The 25866-nt window shown below is 47.1% G+C and overlaps 1 protein-coding gene across 3 annotated transcripts in view; it reads right to left on the minus strand.

Moving 5' to 3' along the window:
• Positions 1 to 25866, minus strand: part of MYLK4 (myosin light chain kinase family member 4) — a 77376-nt gene that overhangs the window by 16372 nt on the left and 35138 nt on the right. For 2 of the 3 annotated variants that reach the window (XR_014297262.1, XM_082662782.1), the window contains exons 3-7: positions 10910 to 10988; positions 7259 to 7364; positions 3194 to 3287; positions 3011 to 3120; positions 1979 to 2120 (exon numbers count right to left, since the gene is read on the minus strand). Coding sequence is in view for 2 of the 3 variants with exons in the window: in XM_082662782.1 (XP_082518908.1) it covers positions 1979 to 2120; positions 3011 to 3120; positions 3194 to 3287; positions 7259 to 7364; positions 10910 to 10988 (531 nt within the window). In the remaining variant the exon portion in view is untranslated. The remainder of the gene's footprint in view (positions 1 to 1978; positions 2121 to 3010; positions 3121 to 3193; positions 3288 to 7258; positions 7365 to 10909; positions 10989 to 25866) is intronic. The other variant, XM_082662783.1, reaches the window with a different exon arrangement.

Here is a 25866-nt window from a genome sequence, read left to right on the forward strand (position 1 = left end):
GGAAGTTACATTTATTTAGCTCTGCAATCCCTGATGACTTGCAGTAGATGGTATGTTATACAGAATATATATTTTATCTCCCTGTCATGCTGTGCAAACAGGGAAATGAGAAAATGACTGAGCCACACAAGAAGATGCACTTTACGAAATTAGAGCTGGTCGGAGTTATTGGTCCTTCCCTGGTTGTAACTATGCACCGTCCAATTCTAGGGACTTCATAATGGGCGATAGAGCGAAAGGAAAGGCTCATTAAATAAGAGGAGAAAGAAGGCTTGGCTCCCTGCTGTTGGCACAGGCTTTCCACTGCTCCCAGGGTGCTGCCCAGCCCCACCCACCCCCTTCTGCCCCTCGCCCTCTTAGCACCTCCCCCTGGCTGCCCTGTATCCCATTCTGCCATAGGTTTCTCCTCTGTGCTCTAGTATGCCTGTAGAAAAACAATCCCTAAAGTCCTCACTTTCCTAAAAGGTTTTAGGACAGTGCTGGGGATTCTTGGAGAGCTGGAAAGTTTGGCTACAACCAGGAAATTCTGAGTTAGCTAAAATTTTCCCACCTACTCATCCTAATAATGAGAGGATGCAACACGGATGCTGTGATGGTGGTGGTGATGGTGATGATGGTGGTGATGGTGGTGGTGGTGGTGGTGGTGGTGATGGTCATGATGGTGGTGGTGGTGGTGATGGTGGTGATGATGGTGATGGTGGTGATGGTGGTGTTGGTGGTGATGATGGTGATGATGGTGGTGATGGTGATGGTGGTGGTGGTGATGATGGTGATGGTCATGATGGTGGTGGTGGTGGTGATGGTGGTGATGATGGTGATGATGGTGATGGTGGTGGTGGTGGTGATGGTGGTGATGATGGTGATGATGGTGATGGTGGTGGTGGTGGTGATGGTGATGATGGTGGTGATGGTGGTGGTGGTGGTGGTGGTGGTGATGGTCATGATGGTGGTGGTGGTGGTGATGGTGGTGATGATGGTGATGATGGTGATGGTGGTGGTGGTGGTGATGGTGATGATGGTGGTGATGGTGGTGGTGGTGGTGGTGATGGTCATGATGGTGGTGGTGGTGGTGATGGTGGTGATGATGGTGATGGTGGTGATGGTGGTGTTGGTGGTGATGATGGTGATGATGGTGGTGATGGTGATGGTGGTGGTGGTGATGATGGTGATGGTCATGATGGTGGTGGTGGTGGTGATGGTGGTGATGATGGTGATGGTGGTGTTGGTGGTGATGATGGTGATGGTGGTGGTGATGGTGGTGATGATGGTGATGGTGGTGGTGGTGGTGATGGTGGTGATGATGGTGATGGTTATGATGGTGGTGATGATGGTGATGGTGGTGGTGATGGTCATGATGATGGTGATGGTAGTGATGGTGGTAGTGATGATGGTGGTGGTGGTGATGGTCGTGATGGTGGTGGTAGTGGTATTGGTGGTGATGATGGTGATGGTGGTGGTGATGATCGTGGTGGTGGTGGTGGTAATGATGGTGATGGTGGTGGTGCTGGTGGTCATGATGGTGCTGGTGGTGGTGATGGTGGTGATGTTGGTGATGGTGGTGGTAGTGGTGGTGTTGGTGTTGGTGATGGTGATGGTGGTGATGGTGGTGGTGATGGTCATGATGATGGTGATGGTGGCAATGGTGGTGGTGATGATGGTGATGGTTGTGGCGATGATGAGGGTGGTGGTGGTGGAAACCGTCTCCCATGTGAATTCCTTTAACAAAGGCAAGTTACAAGAATCTGAATAGCCGTTCCCTACAGATGGAGACATGCACATATTAGGAGGTGAGAGACGTTGAGAATGGGGAGATGAGGCAAGAATCCAGAGTTTCAAATTCCTGAATATGTACCTAGTGACAGGATCAATCTCCCTAGCTGGTGTACAGTACCCAACAGGGCCCCCTGATCCAAGTCCACTCACTGAGGGGAGGGTTTGGGAAGGGTTTACATTTCAGATGATGCAAAACACACCCTACCTTCAGGTCTAAGTGGAGGATGTACATCTGATGCATGTGCCTTACCCCCTCACATATCTGCCTGATGAACAGGATGGTATCAAGCTCGGTCAGATTGTAGTTGTCATCAACGATGCGGTCGAAGAGCTCCCCTCCATCCACACTGCAGGGAAAGAGGGGGGCGTCCTGAGTCACGACCTCTTGATGAGCATGTGTTTCTCGTGTCTGAGCCTCTCTGACTCTTCCAACAGGTGTGTGGGCAGCTATGTCTCTACCTTCTCAGTGAGATGCCTCTTACGTTGAAGGCCCTTATTTGAGCCACCACCACTTTCACAGATGGAAAGTCTCAAAGCCCTCTCATCCAGTGGCTACAGCTCTGGGATGGGCCCATCTCTGCTGTTTCCTAACATATACGGAGGATGAAGAGGATGCTAAGAAGGCAGGGAGAGGGATTCCAAATACCACGGGAAGGTTAGACTAATTTCACCGATAAAATGCTTCTAAGTGGCTGATGCTGGATATTTTATTATCCAAAATCCCCATCGCACAGTGATAAACAAAACCCCAAACGGGGGCTGGGGTGGGGAAATGATGTGAATCACAAACACCAATTCAGTGTCAGAATGACTCACTTTCTAACTAAACACTTACTACGTTTTTATAAAAGTAATTTGAAACAGAAGCTTCTTAGCTTTACTTGTAAGAGTTTGACATGAACTTTGTATTAGCAATTAGGTCAAAGGTGAGATGCAGTTCAAGAATCACTTTCCTCCAGGTTACCCAGAACAAGAGTTAAGCCGGGGTTTTGACAGCACAGCTTGGAAATAAAGCTAAACCTCTGTTGTCGTCCTGCTACTTATCAACAAAATCTCACATGGAGGTGTCAGTTCCCGAGTAATTTCCTTCCCGAAGTGGATGAGATTCTGACACATGCAAGTCAGAATCAGGGCGCCCCAGCATGGTCCAGCAGCTCCGAGGCAGGACAGAGCCGCAGCCGCATACAAAGGGGCCCTGGCTGTGTGGGTAGGTTTGGGGCAGCGGCGGGGGACATACTACTCCATGACCAGGACCATGTCGTTCTTAGACTCGAAGGCGTCGTAGAGCTGAATGAGGTTCACGTGGTCCAGCTGGTTCATGACGTTGATCTCGTTCTTCACTTCATCCTGGGAGAGGGAAGGGCTGGTTTAGCGCCGTGAGGACAACGGCCAGGTGGGGTCCACACCGCACAGCCCTCACCTTGTCCTTCATGCCTCTGGTCTTGATGATCTTGGCCGCCAGCTTCAGACCTGTGGCTTTCTCCTCACACTTGTGAACCTGGCCAAAGCGCCCCCTGCCAGAGAAGAGGACGAGGCCCAGCATGAGGGTCTGTTCCCACCAGGGCCCTGCTCCAGTCACTGCCCAGTGGACAATACAGCTGCCCGGCACCCCTCTTTTTGACTTTGAATGAGCAAGCCTGTTATGCACATGCTGTAGCCAATATCTCTTAGAACAGGGGCTTCCCTGGTGGCGCAGTGGTTGAGAGTCCGCCTGCCGATGCAGGGGACGCGGGTTCGTGCCCCGGTCCGGGAGGATCCCACATGCTGTGGAGTGGCTGGGCCCGTGAGCCATGGCCGCTGAGCCTGCGCGTCCGGAGCCTGTGCTCCGCAACGGGAGAGGCCACAGCAGTGAGAGGCCCGCGTACCGCAAAAAAAAAAAATAAAAAATCCACTTGCTAATGCAGCGGAGACGGGTTCGAGCTCTGGTCCAGGAGGATCCCACATGCCGTGGAGCAATAAGCCCGTGCGCCACAACTACTGAAGCCCGCGCACCTAGAGCTCATGCGCTGCAACAAGTGAAGCCACCGCAATGAGGAGCCCCGCTCACTGCAACTAGAGAAAGCCTGCGCACAGCAACGAAGACCCAACGCAGAGAAAAATTAATTAATTAATTAACTTTTAAAAATATCTCCTAGAACACGTCAAGTTCTGATACAGGCCACTGGCATCAGAATTCCCTGGGGGGCGATGTCCCAGCCCTACCCCAGCCCTACTGATACAGGAAGGCCGGGGGAGGCCCCAGAAGCTGCACTTTCATGACGCCCCTTGGGTGGTTCATATGAACCCTAAAATTTGAGAACTTCCGTCACAGAAACAATAGAATCTTTCTGAATACATAGGAATGTAACAAGCTAGGCTTCGTAAGCATACGAGTGGTACAGGCTGTAGGTCAGGCATACCAGATTACTTTTGGAAACTGCATATAAATAAGTAAGAAGTAGTAACAAAATTGCATGTAGACACATTTAATCAAAATACGTATTCCATAACCACCTGTGAGATTTTTTGACAGTTTAGCTTGGATATAAATTTAAATATCCTTCTTTTTTTAATAAATTTATTTATTTTTATTTTATTTAATTTTGGATCTATTGGGTCCTTGTTGCTGCGTGCGGGCTTTCTCTAGTTGTGGCGAGCAGGCTCCTCACTGCGGTGGCTTCTCTCGTTGCGGAGCACGGGCTCTAGGTGCGTGGGCTTCAGTAGTTCTGGCTCGTGGGCTCTAGAGCGCAGGCTCAGTAGTTGTGGCACACGGGCTTCGTTGCTCCGCAGCATGTGGGTCTTCCCGGACCAGGGCTCGAACCCGTGTCCCCTGCATTGGCAGGTGGATTCTTAACCACTGCATCAGCAGGGAAGTCCTAAATATACTTCTTAAGACAGCTTCTTTCAAATATCCTCACACACCAAAAGGCACACTCAAGAACAATCTTCAGATCTGACTTGCTTGCCGTGATGCCTGATTTAGTGAAATAACTGGAACCCACGTGCCTGCCTGTGTCGCGCTGGCCGCATGCAGGAGTGGAAGGAGAGCTCCCCAACGTCGTGGCCAGAAGCCCACAGCAGAGGAGAGGGCTGCTGCAACAGGGAAGGGGTGGGAGTGGAGGCGAGGGCACCGCATCGCCCCGACTCAGCCACGCTCCCTGAGCAGAAGCAGGTGGGTCCGTGAGCACAGGCGAGCACAACTTCAATCCCGCCCACCGGCCCAGGCGTGGTCTCTTTCCTGGAGCTCATGAACCTACAGCCCCAGGCGCTTCCGATGTGGCTGTTCATTACGAAAAGGCTTGTTTCTTAATTAGCAACGGCCCCCAGAACGGCCTGGCCCAGCAGTGGTGCCTCGTGGCTGTTTTGCTTTAGGGCCACCCCGTCTGTCTCTCTGGCCTGGTTTATTCTGCAAAGCTTTGAGTGATGAGGTGACCTCACAGGGTCCCTGCTGGTCCACCAGGCTGATAACGTCATGCTAACTGAACGGGGTGAGCGGGGACTCTAATCCCCCTACAGGCCACGGGGGAGATGAACCCCAGGAAAATTCAGGGGCCTGACACCGCATGCAGGGCCCAGGGATCCTTGCCATGGTGCAATAGCTCTGCCCAAAGTGCAGGATAATTTGCTGCATGTTGACGCTCCTACTACTGAGAAGGAGGGCCACCTGCTGATGACCTCTTTGTGTTCTGAGGCAAACATACACATCTGACTGTGTTCCTCTAACTTACTTACTGAGCCCAGAACAGGGGGTGATGGGCAGCTGGTCCTGCCTGCAGGATGACAAAGAAGAGTCAACGCTGCCCAAAGGGGCAGGAAGGAAACTCTAAGAGTCACTGACAAACCTCGATCGGAAGCACACGCAAACCCTGGTGGTTGTTTCAAAGCTGCTTCTGCAAATAACTTCTCTCCTTTAGAGAAACAGTCGCTGGCTTGCCACCCAAGCACCCCTTTCCCCCTCAGCCCATCCTCACAGGCCTGAGGGGCCTTCGCCACAATGGATCAGCTGGCCAGCGGAGGAGGAGGAAGTTCATGTGTGTCCGCGTGACAAAGGGCAAAAGGTAAATGGGATTGGAAGGGGGGGAGGGGCTTTGCAAAATCAACCTCACCCCCAGGACCATAGGCGGGAACGCGCTCTGTAGTAGCCATGCGTGTTTTCCCTGTGTTGGTAAGTAAATTTCTATATATTTGTATAAATGTTCTGCTTTCCTCTTCCTATTTTACATAGATATGCTGATGGGAGTCAACTGAATAATTTAAGCCTTAAGTTCCAAGATCTCGCAGGGGGATTATTGTGACTGAGGTAGAAGAAGAAGGAACTTCCCCCAGTGACCGACCCGCCCCCGATAGACTTGACTCTTCCTACTTCAGGGAGATGTGGATGTCCTGCCAATAAGTCCTTCTGGGAGGCAAGTCACCGACTGAAATACAGTAATGATAGTAATTCATACGGTAACAGCATAAACGGAAACCAACAATGACAAACACGTGCCATGAGAAATACAGTGTTCGCTCAATTCTACATTCTGTTCCTCGGTTTTCAAGCTTCTAAACCTTCTGAGGACTCACTCCAGACACGACAGCACAGGAAGTGAAGCGGATGTTAAATGTGGAGGGTAGTCACCACATCAACCTCTCCGGCATCAGTGATGATTTTCGGAAATGGTTAACATCTCTCATCTCTTAAAATGTTCGCTTATGATGTTTCCGGTTCTCTGGTTGAGACTGGCAAACACTTATGAAATTCTCAAGATCCATCTCTTTGTTCATAGCAGCACTATTTACAATAGCCAAGACATGGAAGCAACCTAAATGTCCATCAACAGATGGATGAGGAAGATGTGGTACATATATACAATAGGATACTACTCAGCCATAAAAAAGAATGAAATAATGTCATTTGTGGCAACATGGGTGGACCTAGAGATTGTCGTACTAAGTGCAGTAAGTCAGACAAAGACAAATTATCATATGATATCATTTCTATGTGGAATCTAAAAAATTGATACAAATGAACTTATTTACAAAACAGAAACAGACCCACAGATAAAGAAAACAAACTTATGGCTACCAAAGGGGAAAGGCGGGGCAGGTGGCAGGATAAATTAGGAGTTTGGGATTAACATGTACACATTACTATATATAAAATAGATAAACAACAAGGACCCACTGTATAGCCCAGGGAACTCTACTCAATATTCTGTAATAACCTATAATGGAAAAGAATCTGAAAAAGAATAGATACATGTATATGTATAACTGAATCACTATACTGTACGCCTGAAACTAACACAACGTTATCAATTAACTATACTCCAATATAAAATAAAAATTTAAAAACATGAAGAAGCAGTACGAAAGCTAAAATAATAAAAATAAAATAATAAAAATAAATAATAAAAATAAGAACACTTATAAGAATTAAAACAACAGAAAAGACCTGTCTCTTTGAAAGCGCTCTTCTTTCCTCTTTTGTCGCGCGAGTGTTGAAGCTGTGAGCATTACTCACCCTCCTAGGATTTCAGTTCTGCTCACGGTGTAGAAGCTGTTGACCGCGGCCTGCTTGGCTGTCACGATGCGGTGATCAAACGGCGCAGGTGGTGCCCAGGCCTCGTCTGGAGGTGAGAGAAGGGCCGCGTGAGAAGCGGCCCGAGGGCCAAGCCTGGGCCTGAGTGCAAACGTGCTCATTTAATAAGAAAACACAGTGGGCACCTGTTTGATTTCTAATGATCCAGGGAATGTAAGTTTTCATTTCGTGTTAGGATACACGGCTCATGAAGGTGACGCGCAACACCTTTGAGAAAGGGTGTCAGGGCCTCTGCACCGTGGCACCTATCTCCCTCAGGGCAGCTTTCAGAAACGTCAAACAACTGCAAATCTCCAAGCCCCGTACAGTCCAAACAGGTAGTACTTTCAAACTGGAGATATCTGAACATAAACCCCAGAAACTGACCCATTTTTTTAAAAGCACCACTGATAAAGCCCATTATTTTCTTTAAGGCAGAAGAAAAAGATGAAAAATTTCTTCATGTCATTGAAAGGTTTGATATTACTATATATGACTTGCCAAAATATTTTAGCCAGTATTCAAGACACATTTAAGGCGCAAAGGTGCATTTTTCCTGGCTGAAATCCAACACCCAGTAAAACTGGCGAAGTATATATTGTACAGCTCTCAAATTTCTCCCGCCTTCTACCTTCCAGCCTAAGCATCTAACCTCCAGGCCACCTCAGCTCTAAAATACATCGTTACTCACTAATATTCCTCCAGTATCCTTTTTACTTTTCCACGGTCACTTGCCGTGAACCTATTCATTTCCCCATTTATTCATTACTTAAACATCTACTGCGTGCAGCTTCTTACGTGCATACAAAGGGTACGAAGGGAAGTGAGTAGATAATAACTTCGCTTTCAAAAATTTACATTTATTCAAAATGTTATACTTGAGCACTTATCTTGAGCTAGGTACTTTGCCAAGTGTTCATATTTTTTAAGATTCAGATAATATAAATCTCTGGGCAGTTGATTTGATGGGGACGTTCTCCCTTCACACCATAAATATGCTGAAAAGTGAAGAAGGTATGAAAGAATTCTCTTGGTGGCATTCGTCTCTTCAGACCAAAAAAACCCCAAAAGTGATTGAGTTATGAACACAAATGGCATCAATGTCGCATGATGTCTCCTCCAGGTTGTTAGGCTAAGTGAAATTTAGTCGGAAATGTTTGCTGGAAAGGTTAAGGAGCTTTAAAGGGCTGAAGAAAAGCCGTTTCCTACCCAGGGGGGGTCACCAGATCTTGCTGCCTGGGGGTCTTTGCTCCAGGGAACCCCAGGACTTTGTCTTGTTGGTCCCCCCGGTGCCTCCGGCTTCCTGTGTCCTCCATGTGCATCTGTCACCTGCACTTGCCCCATCTATTCTGCTCTTCTTGTTCTCCTCCTGGACCAAGCTCACCTCTGCCCCTCTCCGCTTACTGCCGCCCGAGGGCTCTGTTGGATGAGAGTTCTGCAAAACAGGTCCTGTCGCTGACTTTCCTGTGGTTCGTGATGTGAAAATGGCTTTTCTGCTGCCATTATTTTACCTGGAATATAAAATCCAGCCACAGCTCTCAAAGTTTCCGGGAGAAAACTTTCAGATGGCCAAGTTTCTGAGCACTAAAGCGTCCTCAAGATGATGCTTTGTTGAAGGGAGGTAAGCTTCGCGATGGAGAGTTGGCGATGTCAGTGTTCGGGGTGAGATGAAGCAGGATGCAGCCCCGTCATCCCAAGCAGCACGGTTACAGGCGGAGATGACCAGCATCCCGGGGACCCTCCCTAACAACCTCATGACCCCAAGTTAGTCCACGGACCCTTTACAAAGGCAGTCATTTCATGACTGCCTAACTAGTCTGATCTCCATTTTTCACTTCCTTTCCTTAAAGACGATAGAAGTGACCACGTTAAAGCAAAATGAAAGGAGCAGTGGTCTCTGAGTGGTAACAGCAGAGAGTCAGCCTTTACTGGTGAAAGAACTGACCTAACAAGTTTCCCAACAGCTCCAGACCTTACTAAAAACATCTCTGCAGTGATGGACTTTCTTAGTAAACATTAGTGTTACATTTAATTCTTGGAAACTTAGACTTCTCTACAATTAGTTTCCAAAATACATTAGTTAAGAATGAAATAAGGGGAATTCCCTGGCGCTCCAGTTGTTAGGACTCCGAGCTCTCACTGCTGAGGGCCTGGGTTCAATCCCTGGTCAGGGAACTAAAATTCCACAAGCTGCGTGGGGCGGCCAAAAAAAGAAAAAAAAGAAATAAGAAATAAGAGTTATGTCTTAAATCCCTAAAAAATACCACAGATGTTTGAACTGGGATGGTCTTTGTTCCAGACATCCTGTGGCTCATCATAACGTAGACTAATTCATTTGAGTTGGCTACATAATTGCCTGAATTTATATGTGAGACTTCACGGTTGAGGAAGAATCATTCAATGACCTACTGTGTACTCCATCCTCACAATATTTGGGAAGCAGCCAATTTATACATCTGATCAATCTGATCATTGCTCAGTTATCGATCTCAGGAAGGATGTGCTCTATACTGCTAAAAATAGGAAACTTTTACTTGATATTTTAAAAGTACTGGATGTGATTACTACTAATCAATATATCCATCTATCATTTGGTAGAAGACTTAGAAAACAATAAAATGCCTGAAAATGTCACAGGCAAGAAGAAAAAATAACGGCAAGAAAACGTGGCCAAGAAAACTCCACACAGCTGGGAAAGTGGCTTCTAAACCCCTGCTTTAAAGCAGTCACTTCAGTTATCCTTCGATATGGACTTAAACTGCAACGGCACATAGATCTGCAGAAAACGTCAGCTGTGGAAGCAAATGCTTTACACCCTACCTTTCATAGGATTGACCACTGTTAGTTCTATAAACACACTGCTCTTTATTTGAACTCTTGTCCAGCCCTGTTTCATCTGGAATTTCGGATTCTCCTTTTTCCTTAGCTTCTCGGTCACCAGGCTTTTCCTTAGAACGAAGCCCATTTTTCTCTTCTTTGAACACTGGCCATTCATTTTTATCTGCAGAGCCTTGCTTATCATCCCCAGAGCTATTATTTTCTTGTCAGCTCAGTCTCTCTGGGCATGAAATGTCTCTCCCGTCTTCACTTTCTCTTGGCTCTGTGGAATTTCTTACGGCAAAATCTTCTATTTCATCCTGTGGTCTTTCTGTATGAAATGCGGTGAAACTTCTCTGAACTAGAGGCAGGGGTCTTCTAAGCCTATTTCGTGTTGAGCTTTATTAAACGTTTCTTTCTCAGATTGTTCTTCGGGGAAGAGCTCTCTAAAAGCCACCATAGGACACAGTGTTTTAACGGAGGACGCATGTGATCGGTGTAATTTTGGCTTCACAGAATGGCATCTCTATACAGGCTTCTCTTTATTGGCAGATAAAAGCTTTGGGGAAGCAAAGTAGGAGAAAACGTGACCAGTGGACTGACAGCTGGGCCTCCAAAGAATTTCTAGTTTGTAACTAGTAGGACCCAAAGCCATTCAAACAGCACTTCACCCGACCCAGGGCATCACGAACATGTAACTTCCTCTGAACAAGAACAACCTCGCGACTTGTATAACAGAGCTTGACCCACAAATATCTAGTCTTATAGAAAGGTTACCTGTGGGAGGTGCCGTCCTTTTGCCTTTGTCTGGTGCTGCTTCCTTCAGGCCAGGGTGTGAGCACACCTGCTCCTTAGCCTGTGGGCACACGATTGAGTAATGAGTAATGTGGGTTACACATCACACCAGGCTCTCTCGACCTCAGCACTTCTGACACTTGGGGCTGGAGAATTCCTTGTTATGGGGAATGTCACAAGGATTATAGGATGTTTAGCAACATCTCTGGCCTCTGCCCACCCGAAGCCCACAGTACTCTCCCCCACCCAGGTGTAATAGCCAAAAAAATGCCTCCAGAAATTGCTAAATGTCTCCGGTGGGCAAACTCACCCCATATTGAGAACCATTATATTACACAATTCAAACACAGAAAAAAATACCAAAATAAATAGTAATTTAGAGGGCAGAACAGTCTGAATTAATGAAGCCCTGTACAGACTAGAGTATTTGAAAGCAAATGACCTCACTATTTTCAAAGAAATTTTGTAAAACTCTGGCATTGTTTGTAGAAGAAGGCCCATCTTCATGGATAGATAAAGGATATTGTAACGCGATTGTCACCCTTGACCTCTGTTTGCATTGTCTTGATATAGTTCACATATAAATCAAATAAAAATGAGAGGCTATATGTCAGTGGGTTTTGTAAACCAGAAAGTAGGAGAGTAAAGTAAGCTTTTATAAAAGGGGCTTCTACATTGCTTAGAACAGATGGCCCCTTTCTAAGGAGATAAACATTCTTTTCACAGTCCTGGTTTCTCTGAATTAGCTAAGCAAACCCTTTTCAAATACCACATAAATCCACCCAAATTATCATAAGTTCTGAAGTTATACGTTATAAGTTAATGAAATTGTATGGATGTCCAAAGAACCAGTCTTTTTTTCTTTGGAAAGAGAGTAAAATTTGCCTGAGGGTGACTTGCAAGCATGAAACACCATGTAAGTGCAGGTCATAGATATCAAGACAAATTATAAATGTGCTTTTAAACAATCCGAAGGGCAGTCCCATGGGTTCAGAGCCTTTCCATTTTTCAGATAAGGACCTTCAAACACAGAGGCATGTTTAGTAACTCTGCAGAAAACCAAAACTAGAGATTAGAGCCCAGGAGTTTGGAACTTTCTAAGTGAAAGGGCAGGAAAATGTCCTTTAGTTTCCCTGCTCTATACTTGCACAGCAATCAGCACATACTCCCACCCCAGTATAGCTTGCAACATTTTCTTAAACATTTTTTTTCTTTCTTTCTTTCTTTTTTTTTCTTTTGCGGTACACAGGCCTCTCACTGTTGTGGTCCCTCCCGTTGCGGAGCACAGGCTCCGGACGCGCAGGCTCAGCAGCCATGGCTCATGGGCCTAGCCGCTCTGTGGCACGCGGGATCCTCCCAGACCGGGGCACGAACCCGCGTCCCCTGCATCGGCAGGCAGACTCTCAACCACTGCGCCACCAGGGAAGCCCTTCTTAAACATTTTTTCTCATCAATTTCCCACTTTTCCCAATTTTTTGCATACCGCCAAAAAAACCCAAAAAAAACAAACAAAAAAACTGGTGTGTCAGTTAATTTCAATCTATCAAAATATGTAAAATTGAGAATTTGGCTGTAAGCCTCCAGCGTTTGCCTCCAGGGACGTCTCAGTGTCAGTGGTGGGTGCCCACAGGATGTGCTGACGCTCTCTGGGTGCAGTGTTCTGATTTGACCAACAGGAGAACTATCAATTCTGAGGAAGGTAAGAAACAAGCTTCCAAACCAGACCATTTTTTCCTTTAATTATATATCAGATATGATTCACCATTTAGATAACGTAAGAAGGTCTTTATTCATTGCCACAGGCTATTATGTTTTCATTTCCCTAGGTCATACTGACATCTAGAGGAACTTTGAACTGAAGAGTTCCCGAAAAACAGAAGACGTATTTCTCCTCTTCTGTTTCTGGGCAGCGACTTCAGTATGAAGTTCGTTCTTAGTGTTTCCAAGTTATATGTAGAAGTTGCTAAAATAGGAAGTACAGGTGTGTAAGCACATCTTGTTTGTTTTCCAAAAACAAACGTATTCTGTACTGATTAAAGAGGACTGGTCAGTGCTGGAAGGATTATGATCACGGTCTGCTAAGGAATAAAAAAATCAGGCCAGACACTGTGTCCTTTGCTGAATTCATGCTGACGGACCAGACGAGCACGAGGGCCCCATTTCACTCACAGTCACTCATTAATTTGTTCACTTAATCATTACTCATATATTTGCACATGGATTCCTGTTTTTTGTTTTTTTTTTTGCGGTACACGGGCCTCTCACTGTTGTGGCCTCTCCCGTTGCGGAGCACAGGCTCCGGACGCGCAGGCTCAGCGGCCGTGGCTCACGGGCCCAGCCGCTCTGCGGCATGTGAGATCTTCCCGGACCGGGGCACGAACCTGTGTCCCCTGCATCGGCAGGCGGACTCTCAACCACTGCGCCACCAGGGAAGCCCCGTGGATTCCTTTTGTAACCATTTCCCCATTCCTTTTATAATATCAGTGGATGTAGAATGACTCAGGAAAGAAAGGGGATTTGGCCCGAATACCCAAGTATTCAAAACACAGTTTTGCTCTCTCTACTCTGTCCCATTTCCTGGGCTGGTGTCCTGAGTGGACCTGTGTTCCCAAGCTTGTCCAGCTAGTCTTTGAGGGGCATGGAGGAAATGTTAGAACTAATTTCTATTCTTTCTCCATTCTTTTCAAATGTATATTTTACTTACGTTTTAAAATATGTATTAGTAATATTGAGCACATATAATTTATGTCTGTAATATATGAAATGTTTATAAAACTATGTATACATGTATTGCTTATCCATTTATATCATTTATAAATAGAGTAAAATATTGCCACATGCTTTGAAATATTTTGCCAATAGCAGTGAACAATCAACTACTTCGGAGACCGTCCCTCTAGGTAACACTGTTTCTCACATTCTGCTTTCCTGAAATATGTGCTTTAGAGAAGAATCATTCTATTAGCAGGTTCAAGGGCAAGTACCTAATGAGAGCTATCAGCTCAATTCTTGCAAACTCTTCTCCACCTTCTACAAAGTACTGCTTTTAAGAGGTCAGGATTCGTTCTCCAAATGACCTTTGTGACAGAGTAAACCACTTCATACTCCTGTCTCTGTTGTGGTTTCGCTTATTGCCGTGGCATCGAGACCCTTAGAGGAAGCAACACGGGTGCACAGGTGTGTGCCGTGTACCACCAGCCTCACCAGCCCAACACTAAAACCCTACTTTTCCTGAGTGGTGGGATAACCAAAAGCGAAATTCATTCGATTGAACAACTTTACCCAATCCCTCTTTCATTCCCATTCAATAAAAATCTATTTTAGAAAGCAGGCCTGAAATGGCTTTAACTTTGAAATAACAGAAAGACTGAGACAGAGAAGGTTGCTGCCTTCTCTGGACGATCCTTTCCTGGGTTATGGTACTGTCCCCGCCCCGGGGGTATGGACCTTTCCCTACACCTCTTCTTCCCCAGCACCACACAAAGGGTCAGGGTTCTAGAAGTGCCTGGTGAGCCCGTGTGCACGAAGGAAGAAGTGCTTTCCGGAATGGTCTCATGGCGAGAACACCCGTGTGTCAGGCTGCATCACTGAAAAGCCGGACCCCCCAGGCACAACCTGACGTGCACCCTGCCACTAACTCTCACATCCTTCGCATCACTTAGCTGATGTTAAGTGACACCCACAGCCCTGCATTCGGGGACTACAGTTGCTTCAGAAAACTGTTTTCTTAACATCACAATGGGCCACGACTAAACTAACCGCATAAATCCTGAGCTGAGGGTATATTACTGCTTATGGAGGTGCCAAGATGAACATGTTTGGTAATTTTAACATTATGCCTTAGAAATACAAAAGCAAAATTACAACAACTGTAATGACCTTGTTAAACTCTGATTAGAATCCTCGTGGGGGAGAGAGAAAAACAGAGGCTAAAAGCAGACAAAGAGAGGAATTTTCAGAAGAAATATTAAAACCGTGTTTCCTCGCCTGAGCACAGAAGATGATTGTAGAGATCACTTGTGAGAGCAATCTATTTCTCTTCATCCTCAGGGCACACTCAGATTCCCCGGGCATTAAGGCGAAGGCCCCGAAAGTCCCTGGCTGGTACAACCCCCTTTGTGATGTGCAGGGTCTGGTAGGACAGGACCTGACATTGGCAGGAAGGCAAGTGCTGACCCTGACCTCAGAGCCCAGCGAGTGGACCCTCCCCAGGCTGCGGAAACATCGGGGATAATCGGACAGAAGACTAAAGCCTCTCGGTGTGTCCACAATTCCAGGGACAGGCTTCATCCAGAAACCAAGGAAATAGGACTCCTCACGGGTGTATGTCAAGAAAGAGCCCGGAATCAAAGGCATTGGTTCAGGAAAGTCTAATCGGAGGCTCTGTCAAGGGAAGAGACGCGGGCAATCCCGCTTTCATTTGATTATAAGATGCACGGACAGTTCCACAAAAAGGCGGCACACTGCACAGGGAACAGCCCCTCCAGCCAGAGAAGACGGATGGGGGCCCGCACTGCTCAGAGGTGCTGTCAGGCTACTCCTCACTGACCACAGGTTTTACTTAAGCTAAACACACTTTTGAGTTTTCTTAGCTCCACAACCCCTGCTGCGGCCAAGGCCCCGTGGCCACACGGGGGTGCTGAGCAGGGCTGTGCAGACCCAGGGTTACGCGAGAGGCCGGCCCTTGGTCTGCCCTGCCGCCTGGGGGGCCAGGCTGTGGACCAGAGCCGCAGACTACTGACAATATAGGCCTCCTCCACCCTCCTCTCCAGCCTGGCTTTGTCGATTCAAAAGAACTGGTTAGAATGAACCTGGAACAAATTAAAAGATCCAGTCACATTGGGTACTTGGGTCATAAGGATTTGACTTTCCCTCGTCTCACCGCTGATGGATGAGCTCACCTGAGACATCTCATACCAGATCCGTACTTTCTGATTTCCTAGCCACCGCCGTCTCCCCGCTCAGCCCTCCGACGCCTACCTGCTCTTCTCCCACAAGCTGCCGGCCTGGTGGCCCCGCGCCACCCCGCTTCCCACCTGCCCAGACTCTCCCGCGCTCTGACCTGGTGCTTCTCGGCCACCCAGGGTGGCGGAACGTCCGGCAGCCATCAGCGCCCGGGGCCCACCAGGGAATCTCACGACCCTGGCCGGGTGGAGCCCGGACGCGGAGGCTCTGAGGCCCGCACGGACCGTCAGGCTCTGCCGGGTTTGGGGGCCGCGGCTCGCCAGCGCCGGCCCCGCCCCTCTGGCTTTGGAGGCGCTTTGGTCCCTCCCCCACCGGGCGGCCCCACCAGAGTGTGGAGGCCAGCAATACCCCGGGGAGGCCATGTTCCTCGTGTTTCCCTTTACCCCTGCCGCCTCCCACCCACCTTCAAGGGTCTGACCCTCCCCAGGGTGCACGATTACCCAGCAGACCACTGCCTCCCAGGGGCACGTGTGGAAATGGGTCTGGGGCACAGCCCCGAAGACCACAGCCCCCCCAGGCTGACCTCGGGAGGATCGGGGTGGGGGGAGCCGAGAAAAAGCCCGTGCTGCCAAGCGCCCCTCGGGACCCTCCGCCCGGGACCCTCCACCCGGGACCCTCCGACCAGGACTCTCCGCCCGGGGTCCTCTGCCTGGATCCTCCGCCCGGATCCTCCGCCTGGGACCCTCCGCCCGGATCTTCCGCCTGGGACCCTCCGCCCGGGACCCTCCGCCCGGGACCCTCCGCCTGGACCCTCCGCCCGGGACCCTCCGACCAGGACTCTCCGCCCGGGGTCCTCTGCCTGGACCCTCCGCCCGGATCTTCCGCCTGGGACCCTCCGCCCGGGACCCTCCGCCTGGACCCTCCGCCCGGCCTGCTGGTCAAAATGTAGTCATGGCAAGTGATTTAATTCCTCCACCAAAATGGAGGTGAGCAAAAGAGAGGAGACTCGGGCTGAAGTGGAAGAACACTACCTTCCAGGGCGCAGAACTATTGACACACTGCACGCAGAAGCGTGTCTGAACAGCCCGAATCAGCGCAGGCCTCTGCCTTCTTGGATTCTGTTCCCAGAACAGAACGTGCACTTCAGACCGGGCGGCAAAGTCACTGAGGAACGGCGGGGTGTGTGTGTGTGTGTGTGTGTGTGTGTGTGTGTGTGTGTGTGTGTGTGTGTGTGTGTGTGTGTGTGTGTGTGTGTGTGTGTGTGTGTGTGTGTGTGTGTGTGTGTGTGTGTGTGTGTGTGTGTGTGTAACCAGTTTCAAACGCAGGTATAAATGGGATTAGAGCTCCTTGATGTTCATTTGATTTAAATGAGCCTTACTTAGTAAATTCCTCTCTTATACCACACAAGACCCGACCTTGGAATGTTTTCACATGAAGTTTACTTCGTTTTATCATCACCTAATAAAACTCCCTGATTTCTCCGCGCTGCAGACAGTTTTGTAAGGATTCATTTCACATGGTATTCTCAGGCTGCTTGTTAATTTTTATTTTAGGTTCGCTTTTATCACCCCGTCCCCTGTCTCCTGCTCCGAGTAAGCGGTGGGCGGCTCAGCCCACGCCCCCCACGGGCCTTCTTGGAGGCGGGCACCCCCCGGGGGGCCCAGTGTTCCCCAAGGGAGGGGCTGTGTGGTCCCGTGGCGGTAAGGGAAGTTCGGAGGTCTGAACTTAGATTCACTGAATGAAATATTTAACCTCGCGCTTCGCCTTTCCACAGCTTCCCCAGGGCAGCAAATTTTGAAAGCACACTACAAAGCGAAGTGGCTTTCAAAGGCTATCTCTGAAAAACAGTGAGAAGCCGCAAAGCTCTCAAAAAGTCTCTGAATGTGGAATGTAATACAAACTCTGTAAGTATAAACCCATCTGTTATGACTATCCCCAAACATTTAGTTGCCTGGTCCCTTCTACTCAAAGTAGGTCCGTGGCCAGCACCACCACCTGGGAGCTTGTTAGAAATGCAGACGGTCAGCCCCACCACACCCACTGGATCAGAATCTGTGCTTTCACCAATCCCGCAAGGCTCCCGTGAACGCTAACATTTGAGAAGCGCTGGCCTAGGTAACACACATAAGGACTTGGTGTAAAGAAACTTTTCACAAAATATTCATCACGGCCTCTTGTATTGATTTGAATCTTGCCTCCATCCACGATGAGCGAATGTCACGCTTGGGGAAGCTCAGAGGGGGGCGGGAGGGAAAGGGGGCGGAGCCAGGACACAGCTCAGCTGGTCTGGAAACCAGTGGCCTTGAGGGGCGTAGGCGGGGGAATCCAGCACCGTGTTGAACACTAGTGACTTCCGCAGAATGTCCAGAATCTTGACGCCGACCCAGGGGTCCTCACAGGGACTCAGAAGAGAATGCCAGACTTGATACCACGTGCCGAGAACCGGCCACTCACCTCTGGGGTCTCCACTGATGGTGGGAGCTCTGGCCACAGACAAAAGCAGCATTGAGGTGTAAAGGTCCTGCTACGGACTGAACCTTTGCATCCCTACAAAATTCATATACCGAAGCCCTAACTCCCAGGATGAATGTATTAGGAGGCGGGGCCTTTGGGAAGTGATCAGGCTTAGATGAGGTCCTGAGGGCGGGGTCGGACAATGAGATCAGTGTTTTTATAAGAGGAGGAAGGTATCAGGGTCTTCCTCTGTCCCTCTGCCACGTGGGGACACGGAGAAGGCGGCTGTCTGCAGCCCGAGAGAGGGCCCTCATCGGAGCCCGACCGTGCTGGCCCCCAACCTCAGGCCTTCAGCTTCCAGAACTGTGACAGACAAACATCTGTTGTCCAGGCCGTCCGGGCCACGGCATTTTGTTACAGCCACCCCAGCTAAGACAGGGACAATGAAAACTGTCACAGTGGAAACTCTAGAGAGTTAGGGATATGTTCTGCTCAGCTCCAACCTGCAAAGAACAGTTAGGATTATTAACACAAGTGCTCTAACTTGGTTATAGCAAGCTGACTGTCAACTTTAAAAGGAACAAAAGTTATCTTATTTAGCCCAGTTCTTATGAAACAAAATTTAGAAGCCCACAGACGGTACGTGGCCTCTGATACGGTCTAGTTGTCTGTGCTCTTACTCCTAAGGTAGCCTTAAACCCTCAATTTACGGAGAACATAAATACCTTATCGAACCCTTGGTGTTTTTACCTCACTGTCTTTTGTCTTATCGTGGACGTACGGGAAACTATTCAGCGAGCACTTATACCAGTCATTAAAATAGGGAAATGCTTCAATACTGGTTGGTAAATAGTGGGTGTCTTGCGACCTCCAGGGGTCACCCCCAGCTCCTGACCCAGCCGCCCTGCCAGCCTCTGGACCTTCCTAAGACCCAACAACTCGGGAGTCCGTACCTGGCGGGGTGGGGACCTCTGTGTCCCTGCTCGGACGGGCGAGTGACTGAACTCCCAGTTATTCAACTCAGTCCTGCACAGGGAACAGGGATAACATATGAGTGCCCCTGGACACAAGGGCAGACTCCTGGCTACACAATTTTCACTATTTGAATAAAGGCTCGTAATTTTATTTTTGCTACCCCTACGAGTTATCACTAGTGGGAAATTGGAAAGTGTACCTTGACAGTTAAGGGGAGAGCCGTGCGTGATGAGTGAAGAGGACGTGAGTGTTTCTACCAGCACCTCCTTTGCTGCCTTAGGCCTTGGGGCAGTGGTTCTGCAGGTCACTAAGCTCCTGCCCCAGACAGCCTTAACTAGTAGCTCTGGGTTGGAGTCCGAGAACACTCTTCACGAACTCTGTAAGTGATTCTGATGTAAATGGTCCAGGGGCCATACTTTGAGGAACCATACGGAATTCCTACTCATTATTCAACACTGTACCCAAGAAGGTTTCCCATTGTGAATTCTGCCTTGAAACACTCCCTCCCTTAGCCTTTTACTGAGAGAGGAATCAGTCTTTCTTCCGTGTGTGTTGGCTGTGCATCTATCATGCATTTATCATGGCGACCCTGCCTAGACACCTCGGTATCCTTAGCATCTAACTCTGTGCTGGATCAATTGATTAATTGATCGATCGATCGATTAGTAAGTGGGGGGGTGCTGATGCCAGACAGTATGTGCTGAGCACCTCAGTCACCTGTATAAAACGTTATCTTGAGGGATGAGCTATTTATTATATCCTTTAGTACATCCTCCTCAGTATGAGGCTAGACGTCCAGCTCCCAGGCCACCTAGAAGTCCCCACGCTCACGCAGTGGGCTTTGCGGGCATGCACCTCTGACAGAGAGCCCATGCTCTGCTCACACCGCTGTGTCACCTGTTATGTATCATTTTACCACTTTCCCAACAAACGTCTCATACCTCATAAAAATCATTTGCTTTACGTATATATTTCAGACCTATTATTCATACCTCTGTATTGCCCATAACTTCCTTAACATGCTTCAGAGACACTTAATGAACACTTCCAACGACGGAAACGAGAAGAGGTTAGGGTGTCAGCACTGCTACATTTTACTTCAGTAGGATTATGGAGCAATTTTGCCTAGTGAGCAGCAGCTATTTCCTTTGAAAAGTCTGATTAAATCTCTTTGTACATCACGTCGCCCAACACTAAAATAGGTGCTAAATGAATGCCTTTGCCTTTGCCACTGCCGTCCTTCACTGTGTCTGTCCTGGGATTAAGGAGCCCGCCTGTTCGTTATTCTAATGCTCCCCCAGCTCTCAAAGTCCACGATGCCACGGGATCTAGACGGCAGCTCGGTGGAGTTAGAGCGCACACTCCGAATCTTTGCTGGCACGAAGACGCTTCTTGGGAGCTTTGTCAAGTACCTTCACCCTTGGAATCTACGTCCTGTTGCGATGATGGTTTAGTAGTAACCAGATGCCTGCGCGGAAATGTCTTTAGGGCAGATTGTGGAAAGCAGTGTGCTTGTCTGTTTGGCTGCGTGATATTAATTTTCCATTTCTCAGCTGGTGGGGCGTTGCTTCAATGGCGTTGGCTTCTCCCCACTGCATTAGGCCCTGTCAACACGAGGAGGGGGCGGTCTCTTGGGAACTTTACCAACAGAGGCCCGTTTCCCCCTCTCCAAGGGGAAGGGAGTGTGGTGGGTTAGTCCTGTTTCTTCCCCAGCATCGCTCAGAGGCAGTGATGCGGGGATGGGCTTGTAAGACGCGCACATCGTCAGCTCCTTTGCAAATTTGCAGTCTCGGGCAGCCTTGGCAATGAGCCTGTCCTCCTTGTTTAAACAGGGAGCTTCGTTCACTGATTCAAATAAGAATAACATTCGCTTGTTTGCCAAGGTAAGAGATTGCTGCGTCAGTGAACAAAACCAATACAAGCGAAAAGGTAGCATTTTTCATTATGGAAATCAGCTCTTTACTTTCCACAATGGCTGAAGGCAGAACCAGGAGAAATAGGAAAAATCAGCTTAGACGAAACATCACAGGTTTAAATTAGATTTTAAAAAGAAATTAAGATAATGGAAGTAGTTTACTGCACAGTCAGGTGGGTGAGATACATAACTGTTCTGTATTCCCAACCACACAATTTACCACAAAAGAACCCAGTATTTTAACAGTTCAAAATAAGACAAAGAAATAGAAAACTTACTAAATCATAAAATCTATTTAGCATTTGAAGAGGCTCTGAAGGGCATGTAGCCCGAGCAGATCAACTGAAAATGAGAAAAATGAGATTCTTCCCAATTCCACCCAAATATAGGAGATTTTAATAATATTTGAAACGTTTCTGCTAAAAGGCGTGGCTCTGGATAATACTGGTGGTTCTTCCTACAACACCTTCATCCTTAAAAGTGTTAACAGGGCTCCATGGAGTACGGACTCTGTCCTCGTTTTCTCTCACTAAACATCCACCCACCACAGTACGAATTCCAAATGTACACACAGTTCTCAATATCCCATTTGTTATTACACAGCAGTTTTCTGTGACTTTTAGAAATAGGCAACTATAGATGAATTTATGTTAGGAATTGGTATAAGCATAAGCACTAACCTGTGTTATGGTATTGCTTTGCCAGAGTGAGAGGGACATAGTTAGGTCAAGTAAACTTCAAGTGCCTATTTCTGTTTGGAGGAAAAACTTCTTCTCAAATAAGACACAATAATGGACAGGATTGAGGAAGCTCGATCAGCACCTGCAGGAGGCATCTCGAGAGAGTCTCTAGGCTTGCAGTGTACAGGGCCTGAGGACTAGAAGGGGCTGGTCTGCCTTCCTCGGCTTGCTGGGGCCCCGCATGGAATTCTCTGTGGGTTTCAGGAGAGCAAAACCCTGTGTCGTGTACTGCCGTAGGAAGCAAAAACAGTGCACACTTGCTCGCCCACCTTCCTGGAGACCGTTTGCTAGACTACGCCCGGAATAGCAGTAAATAACTGAGTGGCTCCGATGAGGTGACAGCTGGCCTCGGCCGCAGCACTGCACAATCACAGCTGCAAAGTGCAGTCATGGGTATTCCAAGAGTAGGATTGCAGTCTGTTTTCAGTTAGGAACCTCGTATAAAACCGTACTCCATCTACATTCCCTCCATTCAGCTGTGCACCCCTCAACGTGCTTAATGAACTCTTTCTTCTTTGTGAACCTGACTGACACACAAAGGTAACCCCCTTAGGTAAAAGTCATGAGCAAAATGCTCATATAAAACCACAGGGGCCGATACCCGTTTGTTCTTTTCCTCTGTTCACTGAGAGGCACGGCATGCTTCATGCCCACAGGCTAGGCTATCTCATCAAATTCCAGAAAATACATCTAAACTGTGAAATGAGAAGCTGCTAAGAGAAAAGAAAAAAAAATAGAAGTAACTTTTTCCATCTATTCTGGTCACATCTCATTATTTTTATGTATTAAAATTTAGGCAATAGTCTAAATATACTTGAATTTCACATTTAACGAGACCAGTTCAATTTGGCATTTAACAATCACTGTAAAATTTTTCATTTTGATTTAATTCAGTTATAAGCAATATATTTTCCAAACTGACCTCATTATTGGTGGAGTACATTTACACAAATACATAACTTACTATAGCAACATCGGTCAAATCTGAACATGAAAATTCCTTTACATGCTATTACTTTGCTGTTCATTTTCTATTCACTCCCACAAAATTACTCGTATTGGCACCAAATTTTCCTATTCAATAGAGAAGTAGCATTATTTAAAAATAAATAAGTTCAGTTTCCAGGTAGATGTTATAAAAAATATTAAGTACTTTTTATGACTTCTAGTCTTAGTATCACCTCAAAATTTTTTCTCTACTAAAAGTTATGACAATTAATGTCAAAGTCAAATGCAGGGGTTTTTTTCTTTTTAATTTTAAAGAAAATTAACCAGATGAGGATTACAACTCCTATAAAAATCCACATTCTATAAAACGAGAACTCCAGCTGCAAAAACTTCCTCAACTCAAAATCCTAAAATCTAGGGGTTTTTTCAAGTGATTAAATAACTAAGACTAGTTTATTTTATAATACGGATATATAATTTTTAATGAAATAGCATACCATTTATATGCATTTCATAATCATCTATATTTTTATTAAATCTTGGTCCCATCAACACTGATTTAACCAAATTCACATCTTCAAAGTGTACATAACCTTTTCCCCCTAGATGATCTAAAATCTTTATTAAAATGTAAAAATAAGAATTTTGATAGAATTATCCTAACCCTATATGTAAATATACTTCCTCTAAACAATGTTTTATTTTAATAATTAATAATGTTAAAATAAGTTTCCTTACTAAATTCAAGTACTAATCAAAGAACACCAGCTCCAAACTAAAAACAAAACTTGGGAAAGTTGACTGAATCTATAAACATACTTGTGCTTGGAGATAATAGAAATGTGTTCTTACGAGTGATATTCTTTGATGAAAACTCTGTTTTTTAAATTTGCCTTCAAGCATCACATTTTGTTACCTTCTCTTTCAATAGTTTTTCAAACCACTTTTTCAGAGGTTACCAAAGAGTTGATCTTTTCTTAATCAAAGTTTAACGTCACTGATTTGCCATACAACGTAGCCTTTGTCACCATGACTTTTGGCTGTGAAAAAAGGAAAATAAATCACGTCTCACCTTCCCATTCCCTCCAGTGACAGCACAGAAGGAGTTGTCCACTCTCAGATGTGCTGTGACCTAAGCCATCAGTCTCATTAGCCTCAGGTAGCCCGGGAGTTAATTAGGTACTAAGATGCTCGGGGATTATACCAGCTCTCAGCTTCTCACAGGCTGTGTCTTGTTTATATTCAGGACTATATGTTCCTTCCACTTAATATTTTGGCTTCTTACTTTGTACTCCAACTCCAGTGAAAAGTTCTGGTCTCCTCCCCACCCGGCTCCCTCAGTGCAGAAGTCTTTATTAAGACTGGGTTTGCCTTCTGACTGCGGTATTTTCCCTACACAGCTCACATCCTTGAAAACATTATCTGGTTTCTTTCTAAATGAGCACCTCTGGTAGGGCACTTGTAAAAATATCTAAAAGTTAAAATCTAAACCCTCCCTGTGTAAGCCATGTGCCTCTCAGGGTTCAGATGACGCCCTTTCTCTTAGACGATACGTTTTCACCTCATCCCTTTAGTGGTCCTCGTGACTCACGCGTGACCAGGAACTGAGAGGTGTTTGGCATTTCTTCCTGCTTTGGCCTTCATCTACCAGGCTTCTCCGTCCACTGGTGTATTTGACATCTATGAGCACTGAGCCCTGGTTTATTCTCCTTGGAGAACTCACCGACACTTTCAGCTAAACTCTATACAAATGATCTCAGAATTCTGTCTCTAATCCCATAATCCCAATGATTGCTAGATCTCAACATTTTGCCATGCTATAAGGCTTTCAAACAGTACAAATCTAAAATAAAACCCCACATCTTACACCTGCATTGGCTTGCCTTCAGTGATTCCAGGCTCTGTCAACAGTGCTGTGACGGTCTTAAGTGTAGATCTGCCAGGGAGCCACAGGGTCCGGCTGAAAACAAGCCAGGGCCAGGCCTGAGCCTTGCACTAAACTCCCCCATCCTCCCACCGGGTGCAGTCCTCAGAGGAGGCTCACCAACCTTAGACCCAAGGCCACGGCAAGCTCCATCGTTCAGGCATGCGACTAGTACCAGGACTCCAACAGGTGAGCACAGAAAACCAAATGGGAAAACAAATCCTGAAAGGTCTGCTCATGGCGAATAGGGCCCCGATGCTAAGCTTGGGTCCCAGGGTGCAGCAATAGTCTCTAGGGGGGAGCCCAACAAGGTCAAGATCTAGACTCGGCTCTGACACACACAATGAAACTTGAAATGGGGACCAGCAAAGCCTGGTCCTAATATCTGGGGTCTCCTTGGGAGATGGCGACTCAGGCGTAGGAGGCTCACATGAGAACTCAGGGTGCCCACGGGGGGAGCTACACATCTGAGAACCATGTAGAGGTCAGGAGCAGCTTCACGCAATGGCCTGATGTACAGAAAGGAGCCCAGTGGCTGGGCAGAGACACTTCATTTCCCAAGAATTCTAATAGGGAGAATTTCCTAGAATAAAGCTCCTCTGTCTAAGGAAGGGCAGAGAGGTCAAGGCTGCCTAGCATTTCCTGCTTCACCCCAAGCCTGTGGGTCCACTGATCCCTGAGGTCAGCCTGTGGGAAGCTAAGGGCCAGGATACCTTGGAAAGGAGGCGGACGCTTACAACTGAAGGCCCTGAGAACAGGTTCAAGGTCGAAATGCACATTACAGGGCAGTGACTTGCAACCCCAGCTGCACCATAGAATCACCTGGAGAGCCTCTGAAAAATACTAGCCCTGGTGTCCCATTCCAGGCCAACTGCATCCAAGTCTCTGGAGTGGGACCCTCACTTCACATTTTCTAAAGGCTTAGACTTGTCAGACCTAGCAAATGAAAATATAGGATGCCCAGTTAACTTCAAATTCAGATGAACAACAAATAATTGTTTAATATAAGTATGTCCCATACTAAAAAAATCATTCATTGTTTACCTGAAATTCCATTTTAAGTGGCGCCCTGTATATT

The sequence above is a fragment of the Grampus griseus genome (assembly GCF_964374135.1).
Source record: "Grampus griseus genome assembly, chromosome: 10".
Lineage (NCBI taxonomy): Eukaryota > Metazoa > Chordata > Mammalia > Artiodactyla > Delphinidae > Grampus > Grampus griseus.